Source organism: Protopterus annectens, chromosome 6.part1 (genome assembly GCF_019279795.1).
Source record: "Protopterus annectens isolate FY-2018-M chromosome 6.part1, PAN1.0, whole genome shotgun sequence".
NCBI lineage: Eukaryota > Metazoa > Chordata > Ceratodontiformes > Protopteridae > Protopterus > Protopterus annectens.
In genome coordinates, this window is record NC_056738.1 from 93,892,606 (window position 1) to 93,912,780 (window position 20,175).

The 20,175-nt window shown below is 42.1% G+C and overlaps 1 protein-coding gene across 4 annotated transcripts in view; it reads left to right on the forward strand.

Annotated features, from left to right (window-relative positions):
• The window catches only part of DYNC1I2 (dynein cytoplasmic 1 intermediate chain 2), a 1,851,236-nt gene that overhangs the window by 166,289 nt on the left and 1,664,772 nt on the right, over positions 1–20,175 (forward strand). For all 4 annotated transcript variants that reach the window (XM_044075529.1, XM_044075531.1, XM_044075530.1 and 1 more), the window contains exon 3: positions 13,346–13,460. In XM_044075529.1, the coding sequence (XP_043931464.1) occupies positions 13,346–13,460 (115 nt within the window). The remainder of the gene's footprint in view (positions 1–13,345; positions 13,461–20,175) is intronic.

The following is a 20,175-nucleotide window of genomic DNA, read 5'->3' on the forward strand; positions in this document are numbered from 1 at the left end:
CCATCCAACTAGTCCTTGATTTTCTAGCTGAACTCTTCCATGCAGGTTCATCTCCATCTACTCTTAAGGTTCAATTGGCAGCTATTTCTAATTTCCATGTGGGCATTTCTGAATCTGCCCTAATGTCCCACAAACTTTGCAAAGCCTTTTTGAAAGGAGTTTTCTTCTCAGACCTCCTATAAGAAATCCTCCTTCTCCTTGGGACCTAAATTTAGTTCTTGCTTCTTTGATTCTTTCCCTTCGAACCTGCAGCTTCATGTTCCTTGAAATTATTATCATGGAAAACTCTCTTTCTGGTGGCTATTACATCAGCCAGAAGAGTTTCAGAACTTCAAGCACTCAGTTGTCGTTCTCCTTATCTTGTGTTCCATAAGGACAGAGTTTCCTTACGAACTAACCCATCCTTTTTGCCTAAGGTGGTTTCAACATCAAATATAAATCAAACCATTGACCTTCCTGTCTTTTTCCCAGAGTATTCAAATAGGTCTGAACAAAAATTACACTACCTGGATGTTCATCGTCAATTAAGGTACTACTTGGATAGGACGAAACAATTCAGAAAATCTGATCAACTGTTTGTCTCCTATGCGGAAAGCAGAAAGGGACTTTCAGTTTCAAAGGTATCATTATCCAGATGGCTAACATCTTTGATTTCCCTGGTATATGAAATTAGACAACAAAATTGCCTAATAAACCTAAAGCCCATTCCACCAGAGCTTTGGCTACTTCTTTAGCCTTCCAAGACAGACTGCCTATTGACACCATTTGTGCAGCGGCTACTTGGGCTACTCCTCACACTTTTATTTCTCATTATAAGTTGGATTTAGCTTCTAGGCATAGAGCTAATTTTGGTTCCACTGTTCTCAGGAGTCTGTTCCGTTAGGCCACCCGGGACAAGGTGCTAGGACGCGGTCCCATCCAGCAAGAATGAAGGCGAGATAGACAACTTAACATATAGAAGTTATGTTCTTACCATAACGTTCCATGTTAGTTGTCTTCTTCTCGCCTTCTTCTTAAGGCCCCACCTCCTTCCCCTGGCCTGGACAGACCTAGAGGAGTTGTGATCGTGACCTCTCTTTCTACCACCTCTTTCTTAGTCATATGCTATTATGCATATTTCTTGGTTCAGGATGTAGGTCACCCTTTTTCTTCCTGTTGTTAGAGGTGGATTCTGTTTTTACAGTTATACTGTTACTGTTATAAGCTGGGGTTAGCTTACAAACGAGATCTGAGGTAACTCGCCTAGCATTGTGGGATATAAGGGGAGCCTCGAGCCGGTGGAACCAACTCTCGAGCTTTTAGAGTGGCCGAGTCGGAGCCGAGGTCGGCTCCGAACCCATCCAGCAAGAAGAAGGCGAGAAGAAGACAACTAACATGGAATGTTATGGTAAGAACATAACTTCTATTTTATGCCTAAGGTGGTGTCCAGTGTGGCCCTCAATCAAACCATTCACTTGCCTACCTTTTTATCCAAATCCACAGAACAATGGTGAGACAATTCTGCATTCTTTGGATATACACAGGCAGTTACGCTTCTACTTGGACAGAACTAAAGCTTTCAGAAAGACTGAGCAACTTCTAGTGTCATATGCTGCAGGATCACAAGGAAAGGTTATCTCAAAACAGACTATTTCTAAATGGATAGGCCATTGCATCTGTTTCTGCTATTCTCATCATGGCAAATCAGTGCCTAAGGGCATTAGGCCTCATTCCACCAGAGCAGCAGCCACTTCAGCAGCCTTCCTCAGGGGAGTACCAACCAAGGAAATCTTAGAGGCTGCAACTTGGAGTTCAGTGCACACCTTTACAAAGCGCTACCACTTGCCTCTCTACTCTAAGTCCAGAGCAGGCTTCGCCACTGCAGTTCTGCAGGGCCTCATAGCCTCTCCTAAGCCTATTTAGCCCATCCACCCTTCCTCAGCTTTGGGATTCAACCCAAGAGTAATGACTGCAACAGTGAAACACGATGAACATAGTACAGTTGTGTACCTACCATAAATGTAGATGTTCGAGTGTATTCACTGTTGCAGTCCAGGTTACCCACCCACCATCCCCCTTCTCTTTGCCGGGACTTATCTGCACTTCTCTATTCTATGCAACCTTTTTGGTGTATTTGCTTGTAGATGAAGGAAATTATATTTTTGTGTATGCATTTCTTATTAATATAGTTTTCAGCCTACCTATTTGGGGCACCTGACATCTGGGGCAAGAAAAACTGAAGAAAATGACATTGGCTGCATCTTTTATACCCCTGGCGCACTGACGTCAGGGAAGAGGCGACAGCAACCGACTGCGGACCTAGACTTTGGAACTCTGGCCGACTGCGGGTAGCCTGCCAGCAGGATAGCCCAAGAGTAATGACTGCAACAATGAATACACTCGAACATCTACATTTATGGTAGGTACACAACTGTACTTTACATAGATAAGTTTAGTCAGCCAGAAGACTTGCGTGCATTCATGTGTTTTGCCTTTTTCTTCATGGCTGACTGCCAAGGATTTAAAAAGTGCATGGAGTGTGAACATAAGCTGCCGTCCAAGACCCACACTCCATCTGTGTATATTGATTAGGGGCAGCTCATTTGGATTCTTCTTGTCAAGCCTGCACTTCCTTCAGTGCTTGAGTTTTGCAGACAAGATGCAAAAAACTTGTCAAGGGTCTCCTTCCTTCCCAAACAGGGTATGCTATCCGTACTTCTTCTTCATCCACTTTCTCCCCCAGAACCAAGGTCAAGAGATGCAAGTAGAAACCAGATGCAGACAAAGATAAATTAAAATCGAATAAGTCAAAAGAAAAAGGAGACTCCAAGAAGTCCCTTAAGAATTCTTTGGAACTATTCCTGCCTTCAGACTTTGGTCCAAAGTTACTGAGGGTATTGGAGTGGGCGGTCTCTCTGTGCCATACATCTACAACTTGGCTCTGGTGCTCACCGGTACAGGTCAACCCCAGACTTCACTCTGCTATTATTGAGAAGAAGTGCTTCTTCAGACCATTATTGGTGGTGTCGTTGTCCCGTTCTTCGAGAAGTTTGACCAAACAGGAGGTCAGCAGACTGATGAGAAAATTTCTCCACTGATGGGATACAGCTTGGGGGTTCTCTTGGTACAGTCTTCTGGGAATGTATCAAGTGCTGTTCCACCTACCCTTCATTTATACTCTTTTCCTGCAATGGTTTGCCTGTTGTCGCTGGTAGCTTGGGCCACATCTGCCGCAGAGCACTTTTGTGGAGCCATTAGTTTGGATAACTTTGCTGACTAGTTCCTTTCTTTTTTCTGGTCCAACATGTTTGGATCCAGCAGAGTCTCAGAACCAAAGCTTTGGTGTTGAGGCTTGGGAGAGGATTCAACCCCAAAGTTGCTGGAGCTGTCTCTTCTCGGGGTTCAGCAGTAGGGAGCTTGGTGCCAAGATCAGTATCTGGGTCAAGACCCATCTGTTCCAAGGTTTCTAATCTGTCCAAGGTCAGGAGACAGCCTATGGAGCATGTGGCTTCTTCAGCCTTTGAGGCTTTCCATTGGGTCAATGCCGAGGGGATATTGTGCTCTCTTCATTGTTAGTGCAGTCCAATCCATATCTAGGATCAGCTCCTCTTTCTCATCCTTTTGTCAGACACGGACAGTCAGTCCCAAAATCTTCCCAGGTTTCTAGTTATGTTAGCTACCATTCTGATTCTGAACCCTCTGATATTCCACCTCAGATGATTCATAGAAAACAGACATTCAAATGGAAGCACCTAGACTCTTCACCTGAATCTGTCACAGAGAACACATATTTGGGTGAGGGTGAAGGCTCCCCAAGGTTCCACTGAGTACATCACATCTGGCGAGATTCTGGAATTGATGAAACAGAGAGGGGGATGGTCCAGAGTTAGCTTTTCTCCTGACAAATCTGTGTTCCCAGGAGTGTTTGGGTTCAGCTCTTCTTCCTCCTGGGTGGTATCTCCCATTGATCTGATGTCTCAACAGGCATGGAAGGACCCTGGTGTGGTGGGGCCTATCCCCAAGATTCCAGACAAAATTCTGTCTCCCCACGAAGACAAGAAACATCGGATCTAGTAGATGCGATGGTTGTAACAGCAAAAGAAAGTATCCCAATATTGTTCCTCAGTCCATCCTCCTAGTAGAGTCTAGGATCTTGGACTGCATTGGAAAATGGACTTAAATCTTCAGCAAACATTGCTGTCCAGCTGCTGAGTTCTCTAGCTCATGTCACCAGACTTCAGAGAGACTTGAAGGAAATTTCCAAGACTCTCCTCGGGGTATTGCTAATTGATGTCCAGAAGACAGTGGATTCCCAGCTGTCCACCCTTCAATCTCTGTGAAATGTAGCCAAGAGACTGTTGTTGAACGCTGATGGTACAACTAAGGCTGCAGGCACCAGCATTGCCATTTGCTAGTTTGCCAGAATGCAACTCTACAACTTTGCGAAAAGTTTTCATCATCATCTTCATCTCTTCATCAACATCCCTTTTGGTGGATCTACTCTCTTTGGGCCCCACAGTTAAAGAAACACTCATCAGGAGACAGCAAGACAGTAATACTTTCTGTTCAGTAGGCATCTGCTTCTCCATACCCCAGAGATCCTACTGTAAGAATCAAGGAGTTGGAATGAGGATGTGGTTTTGGAAATCAGAGTCCTTATCAGGAGACTGCTGGAGATAGACCGCCTCATAGCAGAGTTGTAGGCAGTAACAATAATGGATGTCGCCCCCAAGAGCAGGAGTGGACCACAGAATCGGGGCTTTCATGAGCCAATCTCCAAAAAGCCCTTTCACCGTTCCTGAAGGGTTGCTCAACTGCTGTACTCTGGAGGCAGTTGGAGGACCCGTATCTTTGCACCCACAAACCTAGCAAAACAGACAGAGATTTATGGGTGCTAAACATTATCTCCAGGGGTTATTCTATATCATTTTCCCTTTCCCCTGTCAAAAGAAAAAGGGTTCTTGACATCCCACCCAGTCATTGGGAACTTTCAGTAGGAGAGCCTTCCAAGCTGCTAGTTAAAAAAAAAAAAAAAAAAAAAGTCATCTAACCGGTTCCCCATAGACCAAATAGAATCTGGAGACTACTCAAGGTTCTTTTTAGTACCCAAGAAAACAGGGGGTCCTCAGGCCCATTTTAGACCTGAGTTATTTGAATTAGGATGTCAAGCAGACAAAATTCTGGATGGTCATTCCACAGTGCCTTTTGCCTCTGCTGAAGAAGGATGATTGGGTATGCGCAGTGGACCAGAAGGACACATATTATGTGAATATAGAGAATCATTTGAGGAGTTTTCTGCTTTTCCAGCTTGGTAGCTGTACACTTGCACCTAATAGAGATGCATGTTTTTTTATCCCTCAATGATTGGCTCCTTACAACTACAATCTACAGTCTCTTATCACACCACTTGGACCTATTGCTCTGACTGTTGCAGAAATTAGGGATCACCATCAACTTCTTAACAGCCAGCTTACTCCTCCTCAACAGATAACATTTATTGGGTGCCACCTGGACACAACCTTATAGATTTCCTACCTTACAGATTTCCTGCCTTCCAATGTCCAGGATTCTCACTCTCCCTTCATCTCACTGCTACACAAGTTCTTCACCACCCCTGTCCTCCAGCAAGGTTGGTTCTTCGAGTATTGGGTCTTATGACTTCCACAGTCCTCATGATCCCTCTTGGTGGATACTTTTTATAAAGGTCCGCCAATGGACTTTAGCAGAACAGGAGACCATCCACAACACACCAAAAATAAAACTTACTCAAATCAACAAACAGCACATATCTTGTTGGATAACATCTCATTTGCTTATAAATGGACAGCCATTCCGAACAAGCTCACCAGTGGCAGTTGTGACAATGGACGCTTCCCTTCTAGGGTGGGCGGGGCATTTTGAAGGGAAGACTGTTCAGGGCACTTGGCCACACACAGAGATCAGTCTTCTCATTGATAGTCTGGAGATGAGGGTAGTCCTAGCATTGCAGGCCTTTCAAGACAGTCTTCCCAGAGGTGTGATTCAAGTACGGACAGAGTACATGTCTGCAGTGTGGTACATCACCTAACAGGGAGGAACCTGTTCTCACCCCTTATGCTGCGATGCTGTGAAAGCATTGCAATGGGCAATATCTTCACACGGATTCCTTTTAGCAATGCATACCCCTAGGTCATCCATTGTTCTAGCAAATAAATTGAGCAGATCTGTTCTTGATGCTTCAGAGTGGTCCCTCAATCCAACAATGACATACTTCATCTTCAGTTACTAGGGCCAGCGTTGCTCCATTCTTTTTGCATCTCCTGTAAATCGCCAAGTGCAGCATTTATTTTGACCTGATCCCTTCACAGGAGCAATCACTGAGGGATGCTTTGGTCCACAAATGTCCCCTGGGTCTCCTTTAACACTTCCCCCATTGCCTGTAATGTGAGTTCTTGGTTTCTGTATAAATTTGTTCAAGGCCAAGGTGATCCTCATTACCCCTTTATGGCCTTGGCAGACATGGTTTCCTTTCCTGTGGTTACTTCTAGTGCATCCTCCCTGGAAACTGGATCAGTATCTAGATCTGTTATTTCACTCATCCAGACTAACTTCCCCAGATCAGAAAACTATAAAATTAACCACTTGTTTCCTCCATGTCTAACAGTAGCCAGAGATGCCAGGCTTTCTCCCTCGGGTGTTCAGATCTTATCAGCCTCTCAGAAACATGCCACTACCAAGGTGTACCGCAGTAAATGGAAGAGTTTCTATTTGGGCATCAGCACCTATTCCTTCCATTTTAGAGTTTTTATCAGAAATTTTTCACATTGGATCTTGCAACTCAACTATGAAGGTACAGTTGGCAGCCATCTCTACTTTTCACATAGGTCAGAACAATTCTTCTGTTGCTTCGTTGAAGATTTCCAAAGCTTTTGTAAAAGGAACTTTCCTACTTTGGCCCCCAATCAGTGATACTGCTCTTCCTTGGGACATTATTATTATTATTATTATTGTTGCAAGCATTGACTCATCCAACATTTAAGCCAGCAGCTTCAGTGGATTTGAAGTTTCTGTCTTGGAAAACAATTTTTATGGTGGCTGTCACTTCAGCTAAGTATATGTCAGAGATGCAGGCATTTTCCTGCCATTCACCTTACTTGGGTTTTTGTAACTTTAGGTTTTCACTGAGAACTAATGCTCCTTTCTTACTTAAGGCGGCAACCAAAACTAATCTAAATTGGTCTAAAAATCTACAAGTCTTTTTTCCAAGATTTTCTAGTAAGGGTGAATATGTGCTTCATTTGCTGGATTTCCATCACCAGCCAATGTTCTGTCTTCACAACACTGAGCCCTTCAGCAAGTCCGATCAACTTTTTGTGGCATTTTCAAAACAAATTTGCGTAAAGTAGTCGCTAAGGTTACTTTGTCTGAATGGTTATCTGGTTGCATTACCTTTGTGTATAATAATGTATAATTAAGTTACTGTGTTTATCGCTAACTGTGGGCTAAGATTAACTGACTATATGACTGTGAAAAATGTTGTTGAACTTAGGTTTCATTGTGTTTAACAAACTTTTCTGCCGACGTGCCTAAAGTTTCATAGCTGCACTACTGAATTAAGTATGACACAGTTAATATGTCCTAGCTGTTATTGAGCAAACTACTAAAGCACACTCTGTTGATATAATAACTTGTAACCTGATTGCTATTTGACTGCATGATAAATTTAAACTGTATCAATGTGATAATAGCCCTATTAAATAAACTGTGTTACCGCATTGTATCTCCACTCAGGTACTGTCCAGTACTTCCGTGCTTGGCTACAAACTAGAAATCCTACTTTAAGGGAAGGTCGCCTCACCTGGTGCGAATGCACAGACAAGGTCAACTCCATAGTTCCACTACCACCAAAAAAGCTCGACCAAGGTTAATACGTCCTGTATTTAAGCATAAAAAAACCCTTATTTATTTCAGTTAAAGCCAAAAACTGGGTTCACTAACACAGCAGTAAACCCCTTAGTTACCAAATAAATCCACTCCCTTGTATAATACCAGCAGAAATTGTAGCCTGCACTTCATTAAAGTTTACTCACTCTATTCACAGGCCCTGGAAAGTCCGAGGCAGGTTTAGCCCCGCTCCGCTTCGCTCGGGCTCGCTACGCACCCCACCCTGCCCCCTTATCCCACCCGCCCCCACTACCTCCACATTTATAGCTACCAAGCCACACTCCCACCACCTTAAAGATTAACCACTACCACTCCTCCAAAGTATTTCACCCCCATCTTTAGACGAAAAATACCATTCCATACACCATGTCAAAGCCAAATTGTAAAATCCTCCCCCTCATCCTACCACTCATAATTCTACCATACTTCCTAACTAGCTATGAACATCTACCATTTTTAGGTTTTCACTATCCAAAACATCAAACCAGTACCCCCTCACCTCCACCTATTGCTGAATTATGGTCTAAAACTACTAATTAAAGTCCTAAGACTACTAGCTTATCTAAGAAACAACATAACCAAAGATGGAGACATCCATCCTAATCCAGGCCCAACCTCAACTCCAGACTCTACTAGCCCTCCACTCTCCCACAGACTGGTTAACTCCCTTCTAATTTGCCACTTAAACATAAGAAGCCTAAACAACAAGGTACATAACCTGCATGCTGTGCTAGCAACCTACCTCCCTGACATAATGTGTCTATCAGAAACCTGGCTTAGGCCATCAACCAAAGATAATGAGATCTTGCCACCCGGATTCAATATACTTAGGGTTGATCGCATAAAGAAAAGGGGAGGTGGGATAGCTGTCTTATACGATAGCACACTTAACATCATAACTAATCCCAAACAACCACCCCAGGTCTCCAATGCTGAAATACTAGCTCTAAAACTTCAACTAAACAATCAAAAAAGCATAAATCTAATTGTGATCTACATCCCCCCTGGGAATAATTCAGAAACATTAGAGATCATTCTAAATTGGATAGCTAACAACTACCCTCAAGAAACTATTGTCCTGGGCGATGTTAATATTGACTGGAACCAATGTTCCACACAGTCCAACCCCATTTCTATAAACCTCAATGGATTCTCTCATATCATATCCTCTACCACCAGACTAGGAAATTCTAACCAAAAAGAGAGTATACTTGACTGGATACTCACCAACAGACACCCCCATAACTATATGTCTGGGACTCTCCCCAATGATCTTAGTGATCACCTGATCACATACATTATGAAAGACAAAACCATCTGCGCTAGTCTGCGTATCTATAGGTCCATCAGAACCAAGAAAAACTTTGACCCAACAAAATTTCACATGGAACTCAAATCCTGTAACTGGTCTAAGCTAAAGTACCTTCCCCTTGATGAGGCAGTGTCATTCTTTAATAACACATTCCTTACCATACTTGACTCTCATGCTCCAAAACGGTCACCCAGAATTAAAACTCAACTAGCACCCTGGCTAACAACAGAATCCAAATCTAAAATAACAATTAGAGATAAAGCATGGGAGAAATGGCGTACTACCAAGTTACCCCTAGATCGTATTAAATTCCAACAACTAAGAAACGAGACTAAAAAAGCCATCACACTAGACAAGAAAAACTACTTTTACCATCTGCAACATAAACACCAAAATAACCCTCAAAAGTTCTGGGCAGGCTTAAATAAACTTCTCCAACCAGGCAAATCCACCACTCCTACCCCAGGAACATTATCTGACAAGAGCCAAGAAGAAGTAGCAAATACCTTTAATACTTTCTTCACCTAAACCATTCAGTCCTTAGCTAACCAACTATCTCCTCCCTCCACATCAAAAAATGCTACACCCAATTTGCTACTCTCTTTTAACCTCCAACCTGTGTCCACATCCTTTATCAGATCCCTATTGAAAAAGCTAAAGCCAACCACCCTTTCTGCTGATCTTCTCCCAGCTGAATATCTGCAAATAGCTGCAGATGTCATAGCCTACCCTATCTCGATCTTAATTAACAGAACCATAACCGAGGCCACAATCCCCTCAATATGGAAAGTATCCTACGTTATACCACTCCATACAGGTGGTACATCCACAGAACTATCAAACTACAGACCAATAACCATACTATCACCACTTGCCAAAATTATGGAAAAGTATGTGCACAACCAACTAATGTTCTATCTCACCCAGAACACACTACTAACAGACTCTCAACATGGATTTAGACCCCATCACAGTACAACCACTGCCCTCCTCTCTTTTACCGAAAAAATAAACCTTAACCGGAATAACAAAAAAATATCCTCTGCACTCTTCCTGGACCTGTCGAAAGCCTTCCACATGGTAAACCACCAGCTACTTCTCCACACTCTGGAAACCCTGCATCTAGATAATCCAGCTCTTGACTGGTTTCAAGCCTACCTCACTGGCAGACAACAAGCAGTACTGTGGCAGAACAAGCTCTCTTGCATGCTACCAAATACCATAGGAGTTCCTCAAGGCTCCATATTAGGACCTCTTCTCTTTTCAGTCTTTATAAATGACCTCCAAACAGTCATCCCTGAAGCCACCTGTATTCAGTATGCAGATGACTCAACTCTAATATGTTCCAATGCCTCTCTAGAAAACTTACTAACTACAACCCAGCACAGTTTTACAACAGTTGAAAACTGGCTCGCCAACCATCACCTGATCTTAAATCCAAATAAAACCAAACTACTTCTCTTCTACCCAACTAATAAATCACCTACCGAACACTTTACTATACAATCCAATAATGGGACCATTATCTCCCCTGACACCTATGCAAAGCTACTAGGAGTAAACATTGACAATAAACTCAGATTTGATATGCATATCAACCAAACCATTAAGTCAGTCAACAAGAAACTTGGGACCCTATATAGAATAAAAGCCTTCCTTACCCCGAATGCCAGGGCAGCCACAGCCCGCTCACACCTTCTCTCTACCCTACTATATGCCTCTCCTGTGCTTACTAACCTTAACAAATCCGACCTAAACAAACTCTCATCTTGTTATAATCATATTGCCAGATTTGTAACTGGCTTGCCCTTCAGAACACACCATTGTATTAACCTGAAAAAACTTGGCTGGATAGAACTCCCAATTCTTCTCCAGCAGTACCAACTCATAGAGGCATTTAAAACCCTTAAACGACCTGAGAACACCCCTGCTCTAAAAAATGTAATAACTCCTTACACTAATCTAAGTTGCCTTCGCTCAGCAAATAGACTCCTTGTCCAAACAACTAAATCTTACAACCTAGGTGGTGACGCACTGTTTGCCAATACCATTGGAAAAATATGGAACTCCCTCCCCAACAACCTCATGCTTATAACTTCACTAGTTCAATTCAAAAAGAGTCTAAAACTCCACTATAAGTCACATTGGCTTTGTCCTTGCACAAACCCAGACTAGCTCTTTGCCGTAAACCAAGCCCATACTAGTTCTTAGTATTATCCAAACCCAAAAAGAACAACCTAGCGAGGGGATATCTAATCCCAAAAGAACAATGTATGTTAGCCAAACTCTAAGCTATAATTTGTCCTAACGACTTTGCTAGCATGTTATTAATGTATAGTATAATGAACTGTAGTATTCTGCATTTGATAGAGCATGGTAGTTTTATAATAGTATGTAAATTGCTTTTTTTTCTTTCTTCTTCATTTTTGTTCATCTTAAACTCTATTTTTGTAACTATTTGTCATTGTAACTCTGTTGGAGCTTTTCTCCCCGGGCCTCCGCTGAAAATAGACATGTATCCAGTCGGACTATCCCGGTCAACAAATGTAAAATAAATAAAATAAAATAAAAAAATAAAATGGGTTTATCCTTATAGTCTAAGCCTAAAGGTCATTCAACAACGGCTGTGGACACATCTACAGCCTTTGCTAACAAACTTCCTATTGATAATATCTTTGCAGCTGCTACTTGGTAAACAGTTCATACATTTGTCTCTCATTGTAAGCTAGATGAGCACTCAAGATCCCATTCATCCTTAAGTGCTACCATTCTTAAGAATGTCCTTCCTTGATATCACCCAGGACTATATGCCTGGGAATCTGTCCCATAGTTGAATTGCATGAAAATAGACAATGTTAGATAGAAAAGTTTTATACTTAGAATAATGATAGATCCATGTTGTTTGATTTACGTCTGGTTCAGCATGCTTCCCACCTGCTTCCTGCCAAATTGTCACTAATGAGACTCCTAAGACTGATTGACCGTGCACTGTCAAAAGGTAGTCATCGCTGCCAGTGCTTTATAACCACGTCATAGGCTATTTCATATCATTTAGAAACTAGCCAGAATAACAGGCACAGTGATGCAGTGGTTAGTGTTGTTGCCTCACAGCAAGAGGTTCTCTGGTTCTATTTTTGGCATGTCGTCCTTGTGTTCGCATGGGTTTCCTCTGGGTGCTTCGGATTCCTCCCACATTCCAAAGATATACGCCTGGAGAGTTTCTTCCTGGGCCTCCGCTGAAAATGGGCTCTCTCCCGGTCAGACTTTGCTGGTAAGTAAATGTTAAATAAATAATGGGTAAATAAGTAAATTCTTAAACCTTATGACCAAAGATAAAAGAGGGGATGATAGAGTGACCAGTAATTTATAAGCTTCATCCTAAGACTAATATCCTTCTTCACCACCATACTCTGTAGTGCTGCTACTGTGGCTACACCTATCCACTACTGGCTCCCAGTCTCCTTTAGTTATGAACAAGACCCTCAGGATATTTAAACTCCTCCACTTGAGTTAGCTGCTCCCTATTACCTGCTGAGGAAAGGCTTTCTTTTCCAGGAGAGAACCAAGATCTCTGATTTTGAAAATGTGGATGTTTATCCAAAATACTTCTCACTCAGCGGTAAATTACTCCTTTCCATTCTGAAGATCATGCCTGTAGGGCAGCAACACAGACAAGCATCAAAGATGCCACTGTTATTGGCCCCAAACTGGATACTCCCCAGAGTTTGAGCCTTGATTTTATATTCTGTGATGCATCACCCATTTATCAAACATTGTACCATGCTGCATAACGTTTTTGTATACAAACATGCTAAAGCTAAGCTTGTGGTAGTGTGTAATATGGGTGGAATTGACAAACGGTGGAGTTACAGCTAAATCAGTCCAGTTAATGTTAAGCTGAAATCTTAAAACAGTTTCTGTTCTCACTGTTTTGCCATGAGTTTTTTCTTTCATATTGCATTTTAGTATTTGCACCAGTTATATTGTACACTGTTAAAAATGAGTAATTACAGTCTGAGCTAAGATGTTGTGCATTGTATAAGTTTCAGTAGGAGGAAAAAATTATCTAGTAATTTACTTCTCTGTTGCATGGAGCACATCAGTCTAAATTTTTCCCTCACTCAATTCTAGGCTGATGGAAAAAAGGATGTTGCTCCAGTACAAGAAGAAACTGATTTAGAAAAGAAACGAAGAGAAGCCGAAGCTCTGCTGCAGAGCATGGGCATTACCCCAGAGGCTCCTCTTGGTAAGGATTTGTCTGTCATTTTCTGTGTTATTCTTTTTAACCAGGGATTTAAAGTGCTTTTACTGATTTTAGTAAGCATGCTGCTTATTGCATGAAGCAGACTCCGACTCTGTCATTTTTCAATGGAAAGGCTTTGGTATAATAGAAAGTGACCTTAAATATCTCATTGGAATTCTGCTCTACTTGGTGCAAAATATCACATCATTCATCAAAATATAGGTAATCTGTAGGATGTGTTTCACCAGTGTGAGTATAGTGATGGTGCAAAGACTGTTTCCTTATTCCTGATGAGAATAATTGTACAGTTGCAAATGTTTTGTAAGCTAACTGGTGCCAGTCCAGCTTTTCAATGAAGACATGTTCCAATATAAATGACCTGCTTCAGAAATGACCCCAGATCCACAAATATCAGAGCACTTGATCATGTTTGCTTTGCTTTCTGCTCTAAGGAAAGTCAGACTAATGTACTGCTTCTTGCACAAGTCTTGCTGTAGGCTAAGAGCAGCATTTTGGAATAAGCCACCAGTGTCAACTTGCAAGAGTAGTGCCTGCTTTAGTGACAAGTGCTGTGTGCTTATTGAAACAGTTAATTTTTTGCACAGCAGTAAGGTTAGAGATGGAGGCTGTATACTGGATGTTGCACAGAGGAACAGAAAAAGAAACTCTGGTAAGTGCGTAGCATGCCCACTTTTTATTTTTTGGGTTGATGTAGTCTTTCCATGACACCAGTAGGTGGCACTGAAGGTACACTAAGATTCAGTGTCCTTTTTAAGAGCAAGTCCATCTTACTGTTGGGAAAAGCAGTGTTGGCAAGTACTGCTTGAGAACTTAATGCCTAAGTAGCTCGTCATTTCAGAGGAACTTTGATGTAGATGTGATGCAGGATTCTAGCCAGAAAGTTATGTTTTATATTCATAATTTCATACAGTTACCCTATCCCACCTCAACTTAACTTTTAAGAAATGTATGAATGTTTCCAAAAGTTGCCTTTTCTACACATGTCACATGTATATCATGGTTGTTATTATTTCATCTGTTGTTCTCTGGGTGTTTTAAGATGAACATTCAGCGGTAGCGTTGTCGCCTCACAGCAATAGGTTCTCCTGTTCGATTCCCGGCTGGACCACCTTCTGTGTGGAGTCTGCATGTCTTCCCCTCGGTCGAGTAGTGTTCGAAAGACATGCGTAAATGGGTGTGCCTTCGTTGAAGGTTGGGCTTCGAGCTGGCACCTCGGCACTGTAAAAATCTACTGCCAATCATTAGCGGACTGGAGTTCTGCTGTGGCGACCCCTAACCGGGAAAAGCTGAAAGAAAAACAACAACATTCTTGTCTGTAAGCCAGTTACGTACAGCTTTACATCGTCGGCAGTATTTTACAGTTGTCAACTTAACTTTGGCTGTAGTGAGCCACAATGTGTTTGAGAGGTAATGTAAAATAAAATAAATAAATAAAATAGAGTACAAAAAGTATAGCTGGCTACACCCTTACTGTGATGTGTACACAACCCTTTGCTGTTGAAATCTGTTACATTTTCTGCACATTTAAACAAAAGTGAACACAAGGTTCTCCATATTTGGACTGCACGCTGTTATTTTTCTTCTCTTTGCTCATCATTTCTATGAAAGCCTGCTGTTGGCACCTGCTTACCCTCCCCCATCTTTTTGAGGAGCTCCACATAAGTGAACATTTCAGCATATTTTTGTCTTGTTTGCAGGACTGGAAAACACAGCTCAGTCTTTTTTTTTTAATTCCAGCTGCCTACATATTGCATACAAAGCTCAAGCTGCATTTGTAATTGAGTAGTCAAAAACAGTGTGTGATTGCTTTGCATAATGCATGTTCTCATACATCAAGTTCTGACTCAATGTCAGGTTTGCGTTTTTTTTCTCATAGTGCAGGAATTGAAGCATGTTTTATTGTATTTTATGATTATAGTGCAGAATGATCAGTATTCAGAGAACTGGGGTCTCCTTATTCTTAGGATATCTGCATGCTTGGTAACTCGTTACAAAAAAATACTTGGACATGTGTCAGCATTAGTTAGTAAATGTTGTCCTTTAAAGCTACGTTTTTGAAACTAAAACTTCTAAATGCTGATGCTGCAAACTATTTTTGGTTCATTAATCGTTCTTATGCAAGAATTGAGAGGCTCTGTGACCTATTCAGCTATCATTTGCTGAAAAAAAGCACAACCAGGCTACAGCTCATTCCACACCTTTCAACCCCAGAACTTGGACCGAAGCTCCAAAGGCGGTGGTGTTTCCATATTCATAAAGGATGCGCACACCTCCAGACTGGTAGCCCAACATAATGCATCTGAGATACTTCAGGTGCAGCTAACATTGGGTAAGACAGCGATTCAGGTCGTAACCTGCTATAGCTCGCCGACCATGTCCCAGGATTAACACTCCACATTCCTAAGCACCCTGGAGAATATTAGGGTCCAACCTAACACTCTCATACTGGGCGACTTCAACTACTCCTCCAGTAACTGGGAAAACTACTCATGTACCAATACACTTGCCCAACGCTTTGTGGAATTCATTAATTCCAATGCCCTGGACCAACTCATTCTTACCCTCACTAGAGGTAGCAACATCCTTGACCTGGTCATTACTAACATGGGCGACCGTTGCTCTACACCAATAGTTGACTCCTCCCTGGTTAGATCCGATCACAAGCTAATCACCTTGGAAATCCCCATCCCTCCAACCCCCCAACAAAGGTAACCACCATGAAAAACTTCTCCAAAGTTAACTTTGGGCTCCTAAAAAACAGAGGTGGCTAACTTCACGGTACCCATGCAAATGGAGAATAGTTGCATGACTGCCAAATCATACACCAGTGCACTGTATGCACACGTACACAAATGCATGGATCTCTCCGTACCCAATAGAACTATGATGCTCTCCTCAAAAAAAAAAAGGAAGCCAGACTGGTGGTCCCCTGCCATAAGCAAACTCTACAACAGAAGGAGGAAACTGATGCGGAATAAGGTGAAGTCCCAAGACTGGAAAAACTCCTTTGTCAGCCTCAACAAAAAGTTGAGATCCCTCATCAAATCCTCTAAAGCTAGCTATGAAAACAGAATTTCAGCAGATAGTAAAGACAACCACAAGGCCTTCTATAGCTATGTAAAGAATTTTCATGGCAAAACCCAGATTTGCTCTGAGCTACTGCACAATGGTACCTCCTATACCGAGCCAACAGATATTGCAAATATACTGGCGGACAGATTCAGTGATAACTTTAATCCCCCCAAAGGACCAATCACAATACCAGTAGATTGCCAGGCACACAGTATTACTGCTGCACAGGTTAAAACAACACTGTCCAAGGCCAATAATACAGCTTCTATGGGAGCTGACAGTATCCCTAGCTGTGTTCTACATAAACTACAGAGTGAACTGGCACCTCACCTGTGTGCCCTGTTCAATCATAGCCTCACCTCAGGCTTTGTCCTTACCGAATGGTGCACTGCTACAGTCATACCTCTCCACAAAGGAGGAGCGACTACAGACCCCGGGAACTATCGCCCCATTAGCCTGACGAGTCTGATATGCAAAGCTGTAGAATACATCATCATGGACCTAATAAACAAGGATATAGGGAATCTCCAAACTCTGGATCCTACACAGTTTGGTTTTGTGAAGGGTAGATCATGCCTGCTCAACTTGGTCGATGACTTTGAGTCAGTCACCAGAGCTGTGGTTGAAGGTAAGGTAGTTCATACTGCCTACCTTGTTCTGGCCAAGGCCTTTGATACCATTCCCCACTCAGGAATCATAGAAAAACTTACTAAGCTAGGCATCAACCCCTATATCACTAGGTGGGTTGCAAACTGGCTCACAGAACCCACAGTGTGAAAGTAGCTGACTCCAAGTCAGACTGCTGACCAGTCACGAGTGGAGTCACACAGGGTTTGGTCCTGGGTCCCCTCCTGTTTGGTATCTACTTCTCTGAAGTCCAGGCCAACACGAAGGAACTCTGGCTGACAAAGTTTGCAGATGATTGCAAGTTGGGAGCTACTATTAACTCCCCAAGTGATGTTGACATCCTGCAGAAAGGCCTCAATGAGACCAATGACTGGTGTCAGAACCATGGCCTTAAGCTCAATCCCAAAAAATGTGTCTTCATCCCCTTTAGGAAAAACCCAGTTCCCTTGAATTACCACATTGATGGTAGTCCACTGAACACAGAAGGCATTATAAGAGATCTGGGGACACAGGTTGACAGCAACCTCTCTTTTGACCACCATGTTGCCACTGTGGTCAGAAAGGCCTTCTATGTGGCACATCTCATTACTAAGGGTTTTGCATCCAGGAAGAAAGAGGTAATTGTTTCCCTCTACTCTTCCCTCATTAGGCCAATCGTCGAGTACAATGCCCCATTTGGCATGTACCTCACTTGACACCTGCAACAACTGGAGAGGCCACAAAAGTACCTCACAAGGAGGATCCTAGGCCTTAAACACTTTGTCCTGTATGGACAGACTCAAAAAACTCCAACTATTCTCTTTCTCATATTGCCTACTTAGAGGCGATATCTGCTTGACTTACAAAGCCATGTCTGACCCAGCTCTGTTAGAAATATTACATCTAAAAAAGTCCCAATCCCTCTGCACCACACGCTCCAGAGACCTCAACCTCATTACCACAATCAACAGAACATGCTGGAGGGACAGGTTCATAACCCAGAGACTGTCCATACTATGGAAAAGACTTCCCATACATGTCAAGCAGAGCACCTCACTGGCCCTCTTCAAGAGAAATCTTGAGTGGATGGGAAATAGAATATTCACCCCAGGGATCACTCCAGTTGCTCTACTCGACAGAGGCACTAAGAACTAAGGTTGTGTGGCACAATGCCAGGGGTAATCCTATGGGTTAGGCTTGTAAAGGCTCCAGGGCCATTAACCTAGTACACACCTATGAACCTATAAGACGTTGTTTTGGTAGTTGATTTTGGCTGTTTATGACCTTTGTTTTGTTCTGGTCTTGTAGGTTATTAGTTTTAAAAATGTTGCCACAGTTGTTTATGTTGTTCAGTGTTTACTTTTGACATTTTATTTATTGTTTAATTATTTTACATTTGTTGACCAGGGAAGTCTGGACAGACATGAAGGCCCCTTCTCAGTGGTGACCTGGTGAAAAAAGCTCCAGTACATGCAGTACAAACAGAATCTTATACAATATCAATAATTTCTGGTAGAATGCAATTAAAATAAATTTTACCATGTCAGAATAGATAACTATACATAAACTAAAAAGTTGTCTTAACTGTATATCTACAATTAGTATAAGTAACACTGCTGTAGATAGAGTTCACATTACATGGTATACTGACTTATTTACAAAGGGTAGAAAGCAAAAGGTTGATTTAATTATGATATATAAATGAAACTAGTGGTAAAAGAGTTGAGAGACATAAGTAGAAGGTGGGGGTGGGTGAAGACAGAGTGATAGTCTGTAACGGAATAGAGGGAGCAGGGGTACAGTACAGGAGGAGGAAGCCACAAAGCTATTGTACTTATCCTGGAGATGTACAACTACAGACCAGGATGTTGAGAAGAGTTTTCTTAGATGTGCTTTGAATGACTATCTGTTCTCAAGAAGCCTGAGAGTATGTGGGAGGGCATTCCAGAAGGTGGCTGCAGAGTTTCAGTATAAGGAGGGCTCCAAATGCGTTTTTGGGCTTTAGTGATGGACAGGAGGAGTTTGTCTTTTAGAATGAAAAGCTTTGGTTGGGTGATGGTGTTGTAGCATTCCTTTTAGTGCTGGATACTTAGGGTATTATGTCAAAGCTGAAGCACGTGTTTTAGTGATGGATGCTTATAAGGCTAGTATATCAGCGTATGAGCTAGTAGTAGCTGACTGTAGTGGAGGTGATGGAGTTCGGTCCAGTTTAGTTGTTTAAGGGCAAAACAGTAATGAGTTCTGAAGGGGCAATTTGCAGCAAAGTGAGCTATTTTATTGTAGCATTGTTCCAGGTTTGTTTGTGTGAATGTTTGGGAGGCATACAGCAGGGGGTAGGTAGGAGGTAGGCTTTAGCTGTGGTTTCTCCAGTTCTGTCTGTTAGGTTTGGTTTTGTTCTGTACAAGAGGCAAAGCTTTTGGTGTTTTTTTTTTAAATAACAGTTTGGAAGTGTAGTTCAAATTTCAAGTTGTTGTCATTGTGACGCCTAAGAGTTTGGCGTTAGGGACTTGCTCAATCAGGGTGTCATTTAATGAAGTGATTTTGACAAGAGTTTTGCTTCAGGAGAATGTTTTTGGGATGAAAAATAGTAATTTTGTTTTTTTTGGAGGTTAAGGAAGAATTGTGAGTTGTCTAGCCAGGATTCTATGGACATAAAGCAATATTGAGTCATTTCTTGAAGTTTTTGTAGGTTACAGGCTGAATGTGGAGTCATCTACATATTATACAATAGTGACATGCTTGGAAGCAGTGTGTAGATCATTTATAAATATGTTAAACTGGAAGGGTCCAAGTATGGAACCTTTTGATACTTCTACAGTAAAGGGTAGAAATGCTGAGTATTGTTGCTGTCATTTGACTCTTGGAATCTATCTGTTGGGTAGCTTTTAAACCAGGAAAGGGAAGTGGAAGAGACACCCAAGGGGGAGAGTTTTAGTGATAGTTTATGGTGAGAGATTGTGTCAAATGATTTGGACAAGGACAATACTAGGTTTCCAGTATTTCTGTTTTTATCAGTGGT